Source organism: Monodon monoceros, unplaced genomic scaffold (genome assembly GCF_005190385.1).
Source record: "Monodon monoceros isolate NGI ecotype Baffin Bay Population unplaced genomic scaffold, NGI_Narwhal_1 Super_Scaffold_19, whole genome shotgun sequence".
NCBI classification, from domain to species: Eukaryota; Metazoa; Chordata; class Mammalia; order Artiodactyla; family Monodontidae; genus Monodon; species Monodon monoceros.
Window position 1 is genome coordinate 26,517,363 of NW_021703775.1, and position 17,102 is coordinate 26,534,464.

The 17,102-nt window shown below is 45.8% G+C and overlaps 1 protein-coding gene across 3 annotated transcripts; it reads right to left on the reverse strand.

The window, feature by feature from the left end:
* Positions 1-366: 366 nt before the first annotated feature.
* On the reverse strand, positions 367-17,074 carry CCT7 (chaperonin containing TCP1 subunit 7). 3 transcript variants are annotated; one of them, XM_029232387.1, is made up of 12 exons: positions 16,909-17,074; positions 11,915-12,068; positions 10,950-11,056; positions 9,451-9,576; positions 8,529-8,581; positions 8,006-8,177; positions 4,622-4,786; positions 3,610-3,798; positions 2,880-2,977; positions 2,367-2,499; positions 1,661-1,867; positions 367-745 (listed from the first exon to the last, which is right to left on the reverse strand). In XM_029232387.1, exons 1-12 carry the CDS (start codon positions 16,912-16,914, stop codon positions 524-526), a joined length of 1,632 nt encoding a protein of 543 aa, XP_029088220.1. In that variant the 5' UTR covers positions 16,915-17,074; the 3' UTR covers positions 367-523. The 3 variants fall into 3 exon arrangements, with proteins under 3 accessions (XP_029088220.1, XP_029088222.1, XP_029088223.1); XM_029232389.1 differs by lacking the exon at positions 16,909-17,074 and adding an exon at positions 15,605-15,694; XM_029232390.1 differs by lacking the exons at positions 8,529-8,581; positions 10,950-11,056; positions 11,915-12,068; positions 16,909-17,074 and having other exon boundaries at positions 9,451-9,512.
* Positions 17,075-17,102: the final 28 nt, after the last annotated feature.

Here is a 17,102-nt window from a genome sequence, read left to right on the forward strand (position 1 = left end):
GAAGGGGGTAGACAAGGTAATGTAATGCATTTAACTCAAACCCAGAGAAACCCTGGCAGCAGAGCCAGGCGAGGCCAGGGCTAAATAAGGTGATGTCAGAAGGAAAGGAAGCAACTCCACACCTCCTAGCCACTGCTAGGACTGAGAAAACCACCAAAGCTAAACTTCCAGACAGGGGCTACTCAGGTGGAGCTCCTCCCCTGGCAGAGTGGACCTACACTCTGCCTAACAATGACTAGAGGCTGTGAAGGACTCAGCCCAAGAGGGAAGATGATTTTCTCTTTTCTACCTGTTGGGTGAGTACACATAAAGCTACAATTCTGAGCTGCAGTCAAGACATGTATGAGTACAACCCCTGTGCCCAAATAATTTGCAAAATGAATTCTAAGTCTTTTAAGTTTTATTTAATAACCTCCAGTGAGAACAGAGTGGGCCAAATACTACCCCTTCCTTGTAATACCATTTCACCAAGACAGAGTGAGCAGAGCCTGCAGGCAGCCTGCAGTGAGAGCTGGGGTGCCACTCAATGGGGGTGGCCACGACCTCGGCCCCGGCCAGCAGCTGGGGGAACATCCACTGTTGAGCGAGGGTTCTTGATGGTTTCATCTACGGACACAATAAGGCACGCAGCCTCAGAGGCTGCAGTCAGGGCATTGATCCGCACCATAGCTGGCTCCCACACGAAGGCCTCAAAGTTGTCAGCAATGTCCTCGTTGTTGATGTCCACGCCATACCACATGCCCCCCTGAAAGAGCAGAAAAAGAGGGAAAGTGATATGGAACTGCTCTCAAATTTCTTCTTGCACACCCTCTGAACGACTCGGATTGTTAGGAATCGTCAGGTTCTCTGAACCCGCTGGCATCTCCCTGAGGAAGGTGGCATTACAACAGGAGCCTGGAAGCCTCTTCCCACCCCTCCCCCACCCCCAACCTGAGAAGTGCTGACCACAGAAGACCTCCGGGCCCTCTCCCAGGCAAGCTGCTGGCTTTTAGGGAGGCCCCATCCTCAGGTCACCTGAGGACTGTGTATGTCACACCAGGCTTTTCAAGAGGAACACTTTCCAATCCCTTATCTCATTTCATCATCTCACTGCTTCCATTAGTCCCGATTTTACAGACAAGGAAACAGACGCAGAGAGTGACTTACTTAAAGTTCTAACACAAGTCAGAAACTAAGTCGCTCACCTAATGCTGCTGCCACCGCACTGAGCATTTAACAGACAGCATTTAAGAAACATCTCTAAATGAGTATTTGCTGAACAGCAGATGAACAAATTAAATTCTCAGAGAGATCACAACTTGGAGGTGGTAGAGCCATGGCTGGACTGCTGTCAGCAGGGCCCTGGAGTGCTTCACCACCAAGGAACCCAGTACACATGGTATGTGCTTCCAGGCAGAAGGCCACAGGGTTCCTTTGGTTCCTCTCACTGCACCGTGAGGAGCGATCAGACTCTTGGAAGAAGCACTGAACAAACCCTGGAACCACCAGTTCCAGCACTGGTCTTTCCTTCTGACCTCAGAGGAGGCAGGCAGTTGGTACTGGGTTTGGTTCCAGCACTATCACCTGGGCTGACCACACAGAGCTTGAGTAAGCACAACACACACTCAGAATCTAGCCCCATCCACCCAGTCCCTGGACCCGGAGGAGAGGAATAGCCCACCTGGGCGTGCCGAGCCCGCAGCTTGTTGAGGATGTTTGTGGCATCAAAGCCAGCGTTGTCGCACAGCTGGCGTGGGATAATTTCCAGTGCCTTGGCGTAGGCCCCAATCAACAGCTGCTGCTTGCCGGGAATGGTCCGTGAGAAATCTCGCAGGTACCTGGAGAGCTCCATCTCAATGGCGCCGCCACCAGCCACCACCGAGTCGTTCTGCAGAGGCCAGACCCACCACTAAATGCAAGGGGTCCCCAGGTCTGAGCTCCAGCCCTGGCCAAATTAGGCCGTTCAGTCAACAGGCCCCCTAGCCCAGGAAGAGGGCTGGTTCCACATTCCCCCCCTCAGCCCAAGCCCCAGAAAGCCCAGACATGGACCTTGTCTAGCACATCCCAACTTCAATCTGGTGAACCTTATGGTTTCTGACCATCTCCAAGGTCACCTGTAGCTTGAGGGCACTGGCACAACCCCTGGGATGGCTGACTCTATCAGCTCCACAGCTGCTCACAAGAACAACTCTTAGCTTTTAAGGCAGCATGACTTATTCTGAGAGACTGAGGCTGTTTCTTTATCATCTGTGAGACGAATCAGGGCCCACATGCCCCACATGGAAGGACACAAGTTATACAGGGAAGGAATCACCACACAAATCCAGGGTCTCATCGGCTCAAGAGGCAGAGTGAGCTGTGCAGGCTGGAAGCTCCCAGCCTAGTACCTTGATGGCCCTTCTGACAATCATGATGGCGTCGTGTAGGGACCGCTCTGTCTCCTCCATAAACTGCTCAGCGCCACCACGGAGGATGATAGTACAAGTCTTGGCCTTGGGGCAGCCTTTGAAGAAATTGTACCTACGCCCAGGGTCAAATCATACTTGTGAGCTCGTTCTCCTGCCCACCTGCTGTGTTCTAACCTTGCCAAGCCCCCCGCTCAGCAGCCGCTCTTCTGCTCCTCACTAAGGGTCTCCAAGCCACTCTGAGAGACGTGTTCTTGGGAAGGTCTAGGGCTGCACCACAGGGGCATAGAAGATGTGGAATCAGACCTCAGACCCAACTTGATCTTCTTCCCTCCCAAAACACTCTATATATCTGAGCTCTTTATGCCCCATGAGATATAAGACCTCAGAAGAGAATAGCATGTGCTATATATACACCACACCCCAAAGATGGCAGAAGGCCATCAGGCAGGTCTCGTGAGCTAAGCGAACAGGGATCCCAGGCCTACTGCTCACCTCTCGCCTCCAATCTGGGTCTCTTCAAAGACCTGGCAGCGGCCCAGAACATCTGATGACAGAGCGTTCACACTGGTCTGGATGGAGCCTCCGCAAGCCTGAGGAACACAAGACAACATCATCTAGCAGTGAAGGCTCACACGAGGCCAGAAGTGAGCTTCCTGCCACTTAGTCTTAAAGCCAATTCCCATGTTAGACTGCCATGGTGCCCCGGAGCTCTCCTCACTGGATGACCCACTCTCACCCTTGACCTCCAGGCTCCCTCTGGAAGAGGAGAAAACAAAACAGAGCTAAGACACACGAAGGGCAAACAAGCCTGGTTAAAAGGAGATGGTGACCCTTTGTTTCACCCAATACCCCCTCCCCTAAACTAGGGTGCTTTGGGCCCAGCGACTGAAGTCAGGATCAGTGCTTTAGACCTGAAGCATCTTTGGTGAGATGCTCAAGAAGAAAGGGAGGAAACCTAGCCGGAAGCATCCAGCCTGGAGTTTAGCCAGCTAATCATAGGCCTACTGCTAGGTTTCCTTACAAATCAGCTTCCCTGACTTGTTTGGTTAGATTAACTCTTGTATACCGAGCATATACACACTGGAACTGGAGTGTTTCATGGCAAAAAGAGTTAAGAAGACAGGTCTAGATTCACATACCAATCACTCCAGTACACCAGGGGTAAGTGAAAACCCCCCTGGGGCCACAAAGACCAAGAAGCAGCCTGTGAAAGTTTGGTTACCATCATTGTCCTCTTCAGGTCCTCCTCCGGCACTCGGCCAGCACAGAACATGTCCCTGTCAGCAAAGTACTGGGTGGCCACGTCCCCAATGGGGAGTTTGGACAAGACGACTTTGGCTCCGGAGTGATGGATCCTCTCTAACTTGTCATAAAGAATGTTCCATTCAGCATCAACAATTGCCTGATAATCCTGAAGAGACCCAGAAAAGGATGAGGATGCTTTGGAGTGGAGGTTAGCCTATATGGTATGTTAAAATATAACACACCCCTGCCAAATAAAATATACTGACTTATTTGGGAATTAACAGGGATAAACAGAATAGCCTCCTCTCAGTCCAAATATACAAGGACCCTATAAGGTAACTTAAGAGTCACCTAAAACTTTCAAACCCAAAGGCAGAAAGTAACCCCAGGACTGGGAGCTACTCCAGAGCTAGCACTTGCTACGGTGCGAGACCTACTTTAGCCCAGCTAAGTTCCAGCTCCTCTGAGGCACTGCACCCATGGAGTTACCAATGACAAGACCCTTTCCCCCAAAGGCCATTCCGTGTTGGGGATACATTTTCCAAGAATACTTGCTTACAGCTGGGTGACACTGCTACCTCCAGAGACAGCCTTGGTGATATCAATTTTGGGAGCACACCTGTCCCTGCAACACGGGACCCAGTATAGAAAGGGCAGAGTTCACATCTGCCCATATAAGAGGAATCAAAATACTGGGCTCACTATATAGCTGAGAGGCCCCTGCAAGCCCCTTCCCTGGGGCCAGAGGATAATATTTCAGCATGTTTGCCCTATCCAAACCTCCTCAGGTCCAGGTCACTGAGAGAGAGCATAGAGTGAGAAAAGAAGTGGACCCAGTATTTAGACATTAATATTTAGGGGGATAGGAGGAGAAAGGAGCCCATAAGGTACCTGAGAAACAAAGCTAAGCCCAAGATGGCCACAAAGGCCCAAGGCTATGGCCCAGAATGTTGCCCATTTCCATGCCACTGCCAGCTGGTAGGGCCTACCTCAACTGTGTGGACTCTGATTTCCGCATTATCCTTCTCAGCTTTCAGCTCGAGCTCAACATTTAAAAGGGCAATCATTGGATTATGGTACTTTTTGGGTTGCATTTCAAACCCAGCATAAGAGAAAGTCTTCTTGAATGCAACACCAGCTACAAGCTGGGACTCCTGTTTAAAAAAACAAACAGTTCAACAGTTCAGTACTGGCATGAAATGAAATCAAGTTAGTGGTGTGCTGGACTAATAATGCATGTCCATTTCTGTGAACCTGAAAGAGTTAACCATGTTTTTATTTCACTGTTGTAACAAAGTTTTTCCATCATCCTAAAAGCTAGGAAAAATACAGAGCATATTTTGGTTGTGCCTTCAGTATAAGGAAAACCAGTTTGCTTGCAGAGACTAAGCATGGTAAAGGCCTGTTTGGGCTGTTCTCTAAGACTGACTTCCAAAGCAGGTGCCAAGGGATGCACTTTGATCCCAACTCCCCACCTCCCAGTCTTCTACACATACGTACACATACCCCTCCCTACCTGTACTGCTCACGAGCACACACATACCTGTGGGCTGTAGCCTAGGTGCTTCCTCCTTCCAGGAGATGAAAACAAAAGGTCCTAAGGGTCAGAAATTTCCTGCAGTTCCCAAGCTATCATTGTGGCTATTCCCATCTTGATCCCTCAAAATATGAACTACTACCACTTGTTCCATAACAGAGCTTGCTGTGGGGTGGATTTAATAGCAGGGCATAATAGAAAGCATGTTGCACCTGGGAGTGGCTTCAGCAGTATCAGAAGACAGGTTCAAATCTCAGATCTCTTTCTTACTAAAAAACCTAGTCATTTCCCACTCCGTAAAGAAGGGTGTATTCAGTATGTGAAGTAAGTCAGAAAGAGAAAGACAAATACCATATGATATCACTTACATGTGGAATCTAAAATATGACACAAATGAACTCATCTATGAAACAGAAACACTCACAGACATGGAAAACAGACTTGTGGCTGCCAAGGGGGAGGATGGATTGGGAATTTGGGGTTAGCAGATGCAAACTATTATATATAGAATGGATAAACAACAAGGTCCTACTATATAGCACAGGAAACTATATCCAGTATCCTGTGGTAAACCATAACAGAAAAGAGTATGAAAAAGAATATATACATATATATGTATAACTGAATCACTTTATTGTACAGCAGAAATTAACACAACACTGTAAATCAACTATACGTCAAAAAATAAAATTTTTTAAATAGTGTATTCAGTTCAACGACCTATGTTCTCTGCTAGTGCTAATCTACAATCCTAGTCTATAATACTGTAGCCTATCAGTGAAACAGATTGCTACACCATTCAAATCCACAGCCTCCTAAAGGGGGTGATGTCTGAGCTGAATCAAGATGGATAAGCAGAAATTAGTCAAACAGAAAAAAGAAAGAGATGTTCCCAAAAGACAGAGGCAGTGTGGTGCAATCAGGGGATGAAAAGTTACCTGCAGTTGCTGGAATACAAAATAAAGAGGGCAGGGACCAGTTTAGGAGAATCTTAAAGGCTCTGCTAAGGCCTCTTATCCTGTACACAATGTGGAACCCCAAAATGCTTTACACACAGAGTGTAAACTGGGGAACTTCACGCTGCAACAAAAAATAGAATGGACTTAGGGGATGCAAGACTGGAGGAAGAGTGACCACTACCAGGACAATGGTCTAATAAAAGAGACAGACTTAGGAAACAACAAATTGGTAGGTAAAATGAAACAACAGTGATCAACAGGTTGGGGGGAATTGGAAATATTTTTGAGGATGACCCTAGACTTCTGGGTTGAGTGACTGAATAATGGTGGTGATAGCAGCTATGTCAAGGAATACAGAAAATATTACAGGTTTGGAGGATGAGATAATGAGTTCAGTAGCAGTGAGATCCAGGAGTGTGAAGCTCAAGAGAGAGGTAAAGGCTGAAGATATATATCAGGAAGTTTTCGGTTAATCCTGAGAACGAGTAAATAATTACTACCACCATTTACTGAATTGTGTGTCAAGTATTGTGTTAAGGGTTTTACATGCATTTAAGAGATGTGGGACAGTCTGAAGAACATATGTGTGGCTTGGAGCCCCTGGCTTTCTCACCAGATAAGATTATTAGTTCTGATCCCTAGTTTAGTGAATGCCAATCGAATCTCAAGGGTTTACGGAAGTAGGAAGGCCCAGGAGGAAATGGAATATTGCTATCAAAGCAGTGTGTAAAGACAAAGTCGGCAAGCCATGATGCAAAGAATGGGCGGAAACACGAGTGGTAGTGGGGGCTGAAGATGGGGAATGGCTCAGATGACCTCCAGATTCCTCACAGCTTTATTCTATAAAGAGAACCTCATCCCACTGACATGTGCCATGACAGGAGGAAGAGGGAGGTGGACAGAGTGAAATGCAATTTGGAGGGGGTAGAAGTCCCTCCAAAGACTTCAAAGAACAAAAAGTAAAGGGCCAGGATATAATATTTCAAGCAGGTCTTGTCCTGTCCAAATCACCTCAGGCTGAGGTCACCAAGGAAGAGTCAAGTAAGAAGTAGAGCAGGCCAAAGACTAGAAAAGGTCCAACATGGAGACACCAACATCAAAGAAGGTTTCCAGACAGATACTTCTGTGTTAAAAAAGAACAAAGTTATAGTTATGCTGTGCAATATAGTGGCCACTAGCCAACATGTCTCTATTTAAATTTAAATAAGTGAAAAAATATGTTGTTAAGTAGACAAAAGCAAGTTGCAGAACACTATGTATTACAAGTGAGCATTTGTTTAAGAAAACAATATTTACATTTGTACTTACAGATGCAGAGTACTTCTGGAAGAAGAGGGACACGGGGACACGGACACGGACGGACACACGGACACACACACACACACACACACACACACAGAGTTAACTGGTGGCTGTATCTGGGGCAGGAGTGGTGTAGGGGACATTTGTTTTTTCCTTTAGGAATTCTAAACAGTTTGAATTATGTATTATCTATTCAAAATTAATGAATAAAAGAAGGGAGAGGTTGGCCATATCACTTGGAGAAGAATGGACTGAAATGTACTTCTCATATATTTATTGAGGGTTTTAGATAATTTATCAGAGCTAGCCCTATCCCCCTCCCACATTAACAATGAGATTCTTAAAATCAGCCAGTTCAATCTTCCACTCTGCTGACAAGTAAATATAGGTCTGCAGAGGTTACAAAATGCACCTACAGGAGAAGCCTGTAGCAGCAGTATGGGGAACAGCTCCAGTCTGCCTTCCAGCCCAACATGCATTCTCTCTGTTCCTGTACCGTGTGCTCTCCTACACCAAGCTGTCTGAAGGGTCAATGTGAAAGCAAGAGCCTCCTAGGGAGGCCACAGCAGGCTCACCTCCAGGGCTCCACCCTGAACCTTCTTGATTCCAATCATTTTAAGCTGCAGCAAGTCATCGAGCATCATCACCGCATCCACCACCATCTTCGCGAAGAAGGCTTTCTGCTGGGAGATCAGCTTGGAGCTCAGAGCAGTCACGGCACATTTCTCTAGCAGCTTCCTCTGCTCCCTGGGACACAAGGGTGGGACCTGCATCAGGCCTTGAAAGCCCCTCTTACCTGACTCTACTGCAATGTGGAGATAGTTTCTGTTCTAGTCTCTAAACTCAGCCCTCAACAATTTCATCTTCTGTATCTTTAGGGCAGATTATCAGTGACAGCCGGTGACTGCAGTCAAAGACCGTATGAGTGATAGCTTTTAAACTACAACCTACAGCCTCTTTTGTAAGGCATGGGCTGGGGCACAGCCAGAGGTCTAGCAAGAGCCAAACAGCCCCAGGCCATGCAGGGATTCCACTTGCTTCTGCATTCAATTTGGCCACGGGAAGTCAACGTTCTGACAAAGTTCACTGCAAACTTACACTTTATCTTCCTTCTTCACAGTGACGGCAATCTCTTTGATCTTGTTAACCGCCTGCCAAGAACACAAGCTGGGTGAGTCTCTCATGCTCAAGACAAACTGGAGAAGTGCGTCCCAATCGCTCCTGCTAGTCCCTAATCTGTCCGCTCCCAAATCTCAAGCATTTCTACTCCACAGCTGAAACAACATTTCTAAGTCTTGTAGCTGCCCAGAAAAATATAAATCTCTATAGTTTAGAAAATGCCCAAAGTTAGAAATGTAGAGTAGGTATAGTTCTGAAGAATCATCAGGGTACATCAGGATTCAGCTCTGGATCTGCAGGTAACACACTAAAACAAATGAATGGAAACACACTACGACACTAAATTAGGCCAAATTTTCTGGCTTACAAACAGCACCTGTGACAACTTTTAGCACTTTATATATTAATTAGGTATGTTATATACGATACACATATTTGTATGTTAAACATGGTATCTTTTCAAAGCCATCTTTTTCAAAAGATATCCGTTCATACTTACTTCTCATGTATGATTTCGTTTTAATGCCACCACCCCAAAACAGAGATAGTAAAGAGACAAAGTAAGGCACAGGGGAACTGACTTACCCCAGGTTACAGAATGAAAGTCAAAGGTCAATAAAAGCAAGGTCTCAAGATGTGCCATGAAGTATTTGATAAAAACAAAAACAGCTCTCACCAAGAGCTTATTATCATAGTCTATCAGGAAACCTGAGGCTTAAAGAGATTAAGTAATATACCTAGTCAAAAGCTACTGAAAGGTAGAACTGAGATTCCTAGGCAGTAGAATTCAGAAAATGTCCAAGGAACCTTGTTCCCAGTCCCTCCACACCCCAATAAAGATAGTATCCTAAGAGAAATACAAAGGTGCACAAAGCGCCCAAGTTCACCAGCACTCCCATACCAACTGAGTGGCAGTGCGGAAAGCTCGGATGATGATCTGTGGGTGCAAACCTTCCTCCACATAGGGTTTCACCTGCTTCAGAAACTCTGCAGCCAGCAGGGTCACTGAGGTGGTGCCATCACCGACCTGGAAGAGGATGACAGTAAATTCACGTTTCCTCATGTTCAGGGATAAAGCGCCAAAACTCCACTTTTTAAGCAATCTACCCATTTAAACTGGGGACTGTTTAAATGGATATTAAGCCTTTTCTGGGAAGCACAGCTTTTTGCAACAAGTAGAAGAAAGGTGTTGGTTGATAGGTATTCATCCCATCAAATGGTCCTGGGCCACAAAATTAATTCCCCAGCCAGGCCATTCTCCAAAGGGAGCTGATTTGGACAAATTTCCCCAGAATATGAAATCATATATGTATATTAGCCAAGAACTTATTTATTACGGACAAGATACTATGATGAGTAAGACAGTTCCAGAGATGCTTATAATACAATGCTCACATGTCACAAATAACCATAGTAGCAAGAAGTATGAGATAAATATTCTTTAAGGAGCACAAAATACTACAGGAGTTTACAAAACAAACCTCTAAGGACCAGCTAAGGTCCTTTTTACTTTAAACACTATTTGGAATTAGCAGATCACTAGTCTGCTAGTCTTTCTTACATAGCTATTTTCTATGATAGGATCTAAACCTCATTTTTAATGAAGGAGGAAAAGAATAAGAGCTTTCTCTCTCTCTCTCTTTTAAGAATAAGAGCTTTTAAAAAAACTAGCTAACCTCTGATTTAGAAGATACTTATTTTTTATTCACTTATGTCCATTGTATAATACAAGTGACTTCAGGGAGAAAAAATGGTTACTGTGGCGAAGGGTTTAAGCTGCCAAATTCCTGAACAGAAAGGTATTCCTTTGTTGAAAATATTAACCAATCAAATCTATACTCTTCTCACTTTAATTTTATATAACCCATACTGTTTTACAGGCTACTGGGTCCTAACAGACCTTTTGATATAACTTCAGGACATATCTGTAATACTCTGAAATGCAAACTTGTCTCTCTCAACATTTATTATCAAGACTCCAGTGTCATAAATGGTTTTTTAAAAGGCAGACGAGTTAATGTCACTGATTTGCACACATTAAGATGGTAAGTTCTAGGCTACGTATATTTTACCACCGTAAAAATATTTTCTTTTAAAAAGAAATGTAAACTGGAAACAGTCTCCAGCCCCATCTTATAAGGCAACCAACAGATTAGAGGTTAAATTATTTACCGAGCAATTCAAATGAATGACAGCACACAGGCCTGATCTTAAGATCTCAGCCACACACAGTGGATCAGCAGGAATTTTAAAAGACTATTAATTCCACCTAAGTATTTTCGCAAGCAATTACTTGTGAAATTATAATTTTAGACATAAAATCAAAATTTTTAAAGAAAGGAGAGCAAAGGAGCAAGCAGGCATGTGTTTCACTGAAACACATAGGCTTGATTTTCCTACCTCAGCATCTTGGGATTTGGCAATGTCCACTAAAGTCTTTGCTGCAGGATGGACAACATCAAGGAGTTTCAGAATTGTGGCCCCATCATTAGAAATTGTTGCTTTGCCTTAAAAGGAACAAACACAAAGTAAAAATGTAAAGACCTTTTCTTAAATTCTGTCTTCTAGTTGGACTTGGAGCCCATATACACATTATTGGGATGGGACAGAGGGGCTCATGGTGGGAATGAACTGATCTTTTTAGAGTTAGCTCTGTGCAAAAAGGGCCACCTAAAATCACACATTCCAAAGACCATGAACTCCTGATTTTCCTTGAAGAGCAAAGAGCACACCTCTACTGGATGTAGAAAACATTTTAAAAAATAAGAATAATCATTTAGATATTCTTAACAGTTGATACCCTAGTATTTCACTTGTAAATTAATACACTAAAACATAAGGGGGAATTTGTCTTGGCAACATGATCCAATGGGAGTGACCACAGGCAACTCCGGAAGATTCCATAGTGTTTCTAGGCTAAATCTCTCTACAAGGCAACAGGCTCCTGAGCCAGGCTTCTCCCATATATTCCCAGGGGGCTCAGGATTCAGGACAATGTCTGAAAAGAAACTGCTTCACAGTGAGCAATCCTTCAGAGATCTTAAAAGCAGTGAGATTTCTGGGCTTCCCTGGTGGCGCAGTGGTTGGGAGTCCGCCTGCCGATGCAGGGGACACGGATTCGTGCCCCAGTCCGGGAAGATCCCACATGCCGTGGAGCAGCTGGGCCCATGGGCCACGGCCGCGGAGCCTGTGCGTCCGGAGCCTGTGCTCCGCAATGCGAGAGGCCACAGCAGTGAGAGGCCCGCATACCACAAAAAAAAAAAAAAAAAAGGCAGTGAGATTTCTAATGCCAACCTCTGCTAGCCCCAAACACTCTGGGGGAGCCTCCTCTTCTGCAACTGGCCTGAGGAACTCTGCAGACTTACCTCGGCCATCCACAATGAGCTTGTCCATACCACGGGGGCCCAGGGTAGTTCTTACAGCCTCAGCAATCACCTGGCAGGCACTGATGTTACTTACAAGCTGGGGGATGCCTTGGGAGCTATCAGTCCCCTCTTTCAACAGGATAACTGGTGTGGGCTAGAGAAGAAAGAGCAATTGAATGGTTTTTTAAAAAAATAATCATTCATTACATAAGACTTATGGAGGGAGAGGAAAAATGCTCTCATCTCCCCAATAACAGAAATATATCTAGAGGCCCTTTTAAACCACATTCCTCCACTGTCCATGTACTATATCAATTCCTTAAACTGCCTCTACCTCCAGAGATAGCATACTTGCAGGTGTGCCAGAAAATGGTTTGAGAAGCACTGATTTAGTAAAGAGAACAAATCAAATAATGTGTTCTCCAGTGCCCAAATGCATAAGCATAGCCCTTTCAACTTCTGACCTTATTCCTTGTTTTAAGGAATTAGGTCACGTCACAGGAGGAAGCAGGCCACGCTCAGTGTTCACCCTCCAGCAAGCATTCATTTATCTGCATTACAGCTTAACCGTAGAGAAGTAGATGGGGCACTGATGCAAAACATGAGGTGCTAACAGCTTCAGATGTTGTCCTGGAGACGCCCAGGCAGACAGCTTTACCAACGATGTTTAGCTGGAGTGTAGGGAAATGGCTAGGCAGAGAAACAAATGGCACCTTTGTCCGCCTCACAAAATGACAACAAATCTAATTTGTACAGCAATGTTTCTCTCTCTCATGCTGGGTCCATAAAGCCTCCTTGTGACTAATCTCCAACCAGATACCCTAAACAAGTTTTTCTCTATTTTGCATTGGTCTCCAGAACAGTCACTGTTCTCGTAGAGGCTTTATCTGTGGAACTGCTTTAGAAGCTCTGGGAATACCTGCTTATTTTAAAGCGGCTGCTTAGGTACCTTTGCTCCAGTGACCATTAGCAGACAGTAATTCCTTAGCTTAGCACACAAGACTGCTTTCTCTCTGCATCCAAGCCTGTGCCTTCAGAGATGAGCTCATGATCCAGGCCCAGTCTTCCCTGCTTTTGTGACTGATTTTATGTGTATAAAACAAATTAAGGATAAATACTGTTGCAACATTTTTGTTATGTTAGTTATGCGTGTGCTATTACGCTATGCTTTGAAATTTATTTTTTCCTGTGGGTTACAATATAAAGTTTGAAAATCACTGCCCATGTCCACCCCTAGGGGGTACTTCAGGTGTCTGAGCAGGGAAGGCATAGGAAAGCACAGGGCTGTTTCAGCCCAACAAAAAGGAGCCAGGAATTCACACACTACAAAGTCGAGCAACCCATGAGGCTGACTCCACATTAACTGAGCAGTTTCTTTAAAAATTCGACTCCTTTGGCCAGTGTAGCTGGAGGGTAGTGAATAAGTGGAAGACTGGAATGAGGCTGAAGAAACAGGTAGGAACCAGGTCACTACTCACTTACAGACTATCGTAAGGAGTTTAGATTTTAGTCCTACAAAGAAGGGAAGCCCTGGAAAGGCTTTTAGCAGAGGAATGGCATAGTCTAATTTACACTGGGAAAAAACCAAAAATCAACTATAGAAAATGGGTAAGAAGAGGCAAGATATAATGTGCAAATGCATAAAAACAGGCTGGGAAAGTGTACAACAAACTCTAATGAGTATGAGTGGTAAGTAAAGAAAGTTTTGACACTTGGATACTTTGTTTTGTTTCAACTTTTTCTAACAAACATATCACACATTACTTTTTTTTTTTTTTAAAGAATACTGGAAGGAAAATTCCTTCCTTTTCATGGTAGAATCCCAGGTTTGGTGGCAAGAAATGGCTTCTCTATACTCTCAGCTTTCCTTCGGGTTCCTCACAAGGAAAGCTGTGTCCCCCAAAAGGCCCCACCTTCTCCCAGTCCTGCTAAATCATTCCTCAGGGCAACCTCAAGTCACCTCTTGTCCAACCCTGCCCCGGATGAAGCCCTACGTTTTAAATAAAAAACCAACTTGAGTCTTAATCCCTTCCTATTTCCTTTGACAGATTCTTTCACCTCTCCAAGGCTAACTTATCCAATGTTTTTATAAACTTTTTCTCCCTCTACCTCCAAATTGTACCCCCACCAACAAGAGCCACACTGCCCCGTTCTACCAAAGCCACTTTCTTACCACTAGGCCAGCAATTCCTCAGAGTCTCCATTCTTCCAAATTTTCTCAACAGCCGTTAACATGAGCATTGGGAACAGGGGATCCCAACACTCTCTGCTCCTTCTTGAGCACAATGTTTATATTGCCATCCATCTTAAAGTACAAGCTTCCCAAAGGTAAGGAGTACACTAATCTCAATGTGTAGAATGCCTAGATTTGGTCACACACGAAACAATATACAGAAGCTTTTGGTGCTGAAAATCCAACTGTTACATATCAACTGACCCTTGAAGAGCATGGGTTTGAACTGTGTGGATCCATTTATACCTGGATGTTTTTTCAATAGTAAATACTACAGTATTACACTATCTGAGGTTGGTTGAATCCTCGGATACAGAGGAATCCCGGATATGGAGGGCTGACTAAATCATATGCAAATTTTCAACTGAGTGGAGTCAGGCCTCCTAACCCCCGAGTTCTTCAAGGGTCAACTACACTTGAAAATGCTTTATACAAGCCGTGAAATAAGGTGGCAGTCAGTTATTTTTGGAAAAGCATCGGCATCATGGTGATACTAAATTCACTGAAAATTCTTAAGTACAAAGCAAGGAGGGCTTGGAAGCAGCTCACCACGTTGTCCCCAAGTTCCCTACGCTTTAAAGGCCCTACAGAAATGGCAGGCTGGGTACAGATATCATTTAAGGAGGGAAAGGTGGCAGGGCTGGACTGAGCCAAGCCAGGTCAATCAGGATGGGTCCTCTTCTGTCAGTTTCCCGGGGGCAAGCACTGCTATGGAAAGCCCAGCTTCTGTCCCTAAGTTACTTTCCAACCGCATTTTTACTCAAGTAAAGAAACAACAGCAGAATCCAGTAATCTGCCAAGGGTATCATGGAAGGCTTGGTAATTTCAGCTTAATAGTCTTCTTCTTCATCCTCCTTAAAAACTTTTATTAAGCATTATTAAGCTTGACGCTCTATAAAACAACAGGTCATATGCTAAGTCATGTAGTGCTCAATACCACAAAGGCAAGCATACATTCTGTACGGCTGTACCAAAGACTGAGCTTTCTGGGGAACCTTTTTACCTCTCAATCACAGAAGGCTTCCAGAATATCAAGTACCAATTCAACAACAGCAAGGAGAATTCTTGGTGACTGAAGTTTCACACACCAAAAGGATAGCTATAATTGGTCAATACAGCAAAGAAACAGAGAAGACGTCAGTTCAGGAAAAACCCAAGGTGGTGGTCTGGAGCCTCTTGGTGAAGGGTTTTATCACCAGTCAGAAGAATCTTGGTTCTGATCCCCAGTTCTTTAAAGGCCAACCAAAACTCTTATGGTAGCCGTGGCAGGAAGGTGGATTACAGGGACGAAAAGGCAAGCAACCACCTAGCAGACTAGCTAACATGCTGAGTGTTACCACCTGATGGGCACTTCATATGTATTCATTCATTTAATCCCCTTTAACAGACTGAGGGCCAGAAATGTAATACCATGCTCAAAGTCACACACCTAGTAAGTGGCAGAGCTAGTTACGAACCTAGGCATTCAGTGTAGCTCCAAAGCCCTTACTCTCCACTGCTCTGCTATGCTGCCTCTGCACACAAGATGAAGATGACTTCAGGAACAGTAACGTTGAAGATGGACTGAAAAAGGCAGTACTGGAGGTACGAAAGGGAGAGGGAATACAGATTAATGCCAGGTTCCTTCTATTGGGTACAGGCGGGATTCACAGGGCATTTGGCCACAATGAACACCTCCTAAGGGTCAGTTTGCCATCTACTAGGTCAGGGATAAGCTGAGGAAGCAGGAAAAGAACAGAGAACTGAGTTGGACTGAGAGGCTGAAATGAACGAGTGAACTGCCAAGTGCACAGGGAGCAGTATCTTAGGGTTTTGCTTCAAACACTTAAAAGCTGACCCTGTTCAACAGCAACTCAGGAGACACCACCGAGGTGCTTTGGGACCCACGTAAGGTATCTGCAGCTGAGATGGAAAAACGGACGCCGTGGAAGCGGGGAGGGGAGGAGGGCTACAGAGACACACCAGGATTCACCAACCTCCCTAACTTAAGAAAACGAGAACCAGAGTTAGGTGGCCAACTAGAAAAGCCGCTTAATGTCACATCTGGAGGCGCAGACAGGGTCGGAGTCAGAGGCCGGGTCTTCCCACCTCTGATGCAGTGTCCCCATCTGCCCTACCTATTCTCCTGGCTGAGGAGGTGGACGTCCGACAACCAGCAGAGCCTGGTACATGCAGTAGGTAATAAATATGCGTTTACTTAATGAACGAGTGAGTTAATTAAAGTACGAGCGGAGAGGTCTGTTTCCATTTACGCAGCAGCAGGCGGGGAGCAGTGAGCGACCACAGTTGAGACCTTGGGCTCGGCCCAACATAAGGTCCCCATGTTGCCTCTGCAGGTTCTAGGAAGCACCCGCTTCACATCCGCATTTTCCAGGGCAGCCAGAGCTTCCTAGTCTGCCCCTCGACCGCGTATGCACGCTCAACCCGCAGTCATTTAACGCAGGTCATGATTATGGGGGCTCAGAAAACTGGGTGGCCGATGCGGGTTCGCGGCCCCGAAGCACCCTGGGATTTGCAGCCCCCAGCCGGCCAGACCAGAGCCTCCTCTTGAGCCCCACACAACCCTCTTCGAGGGCCCCTGCTCCGTGCCCGGGCCCACCAGACGGCGGCAGGCCGGGATCACCCACAGACAGGGCTCGGGGGAAGGATCGAGGCAGTAGGCTGGCGGGGGGGAGGTCCTACTGGACCGGCCCCGGCCAGGCGGCGCCAGCTACTGACCAGATGGCAGCGGATGGAGCCAGATGCGCAAGACACCACTCACCATCATCTTGGAAGCCTATTCAGTGGCCCGCGGCTCCTCTTCTCTGCGCCCGGGCCGCCCAGCAACCCCACAATCCTCCGCGCCAGAGAAACCCCCAGAAGCTTCGCCAAGCCGTTGGAACGAGACAGGAAGGGGATGGGCCGCTTCCGCCACTCTATGGTTCGCTATCACAGAGTCGGCGTAGCTAGAAGGGC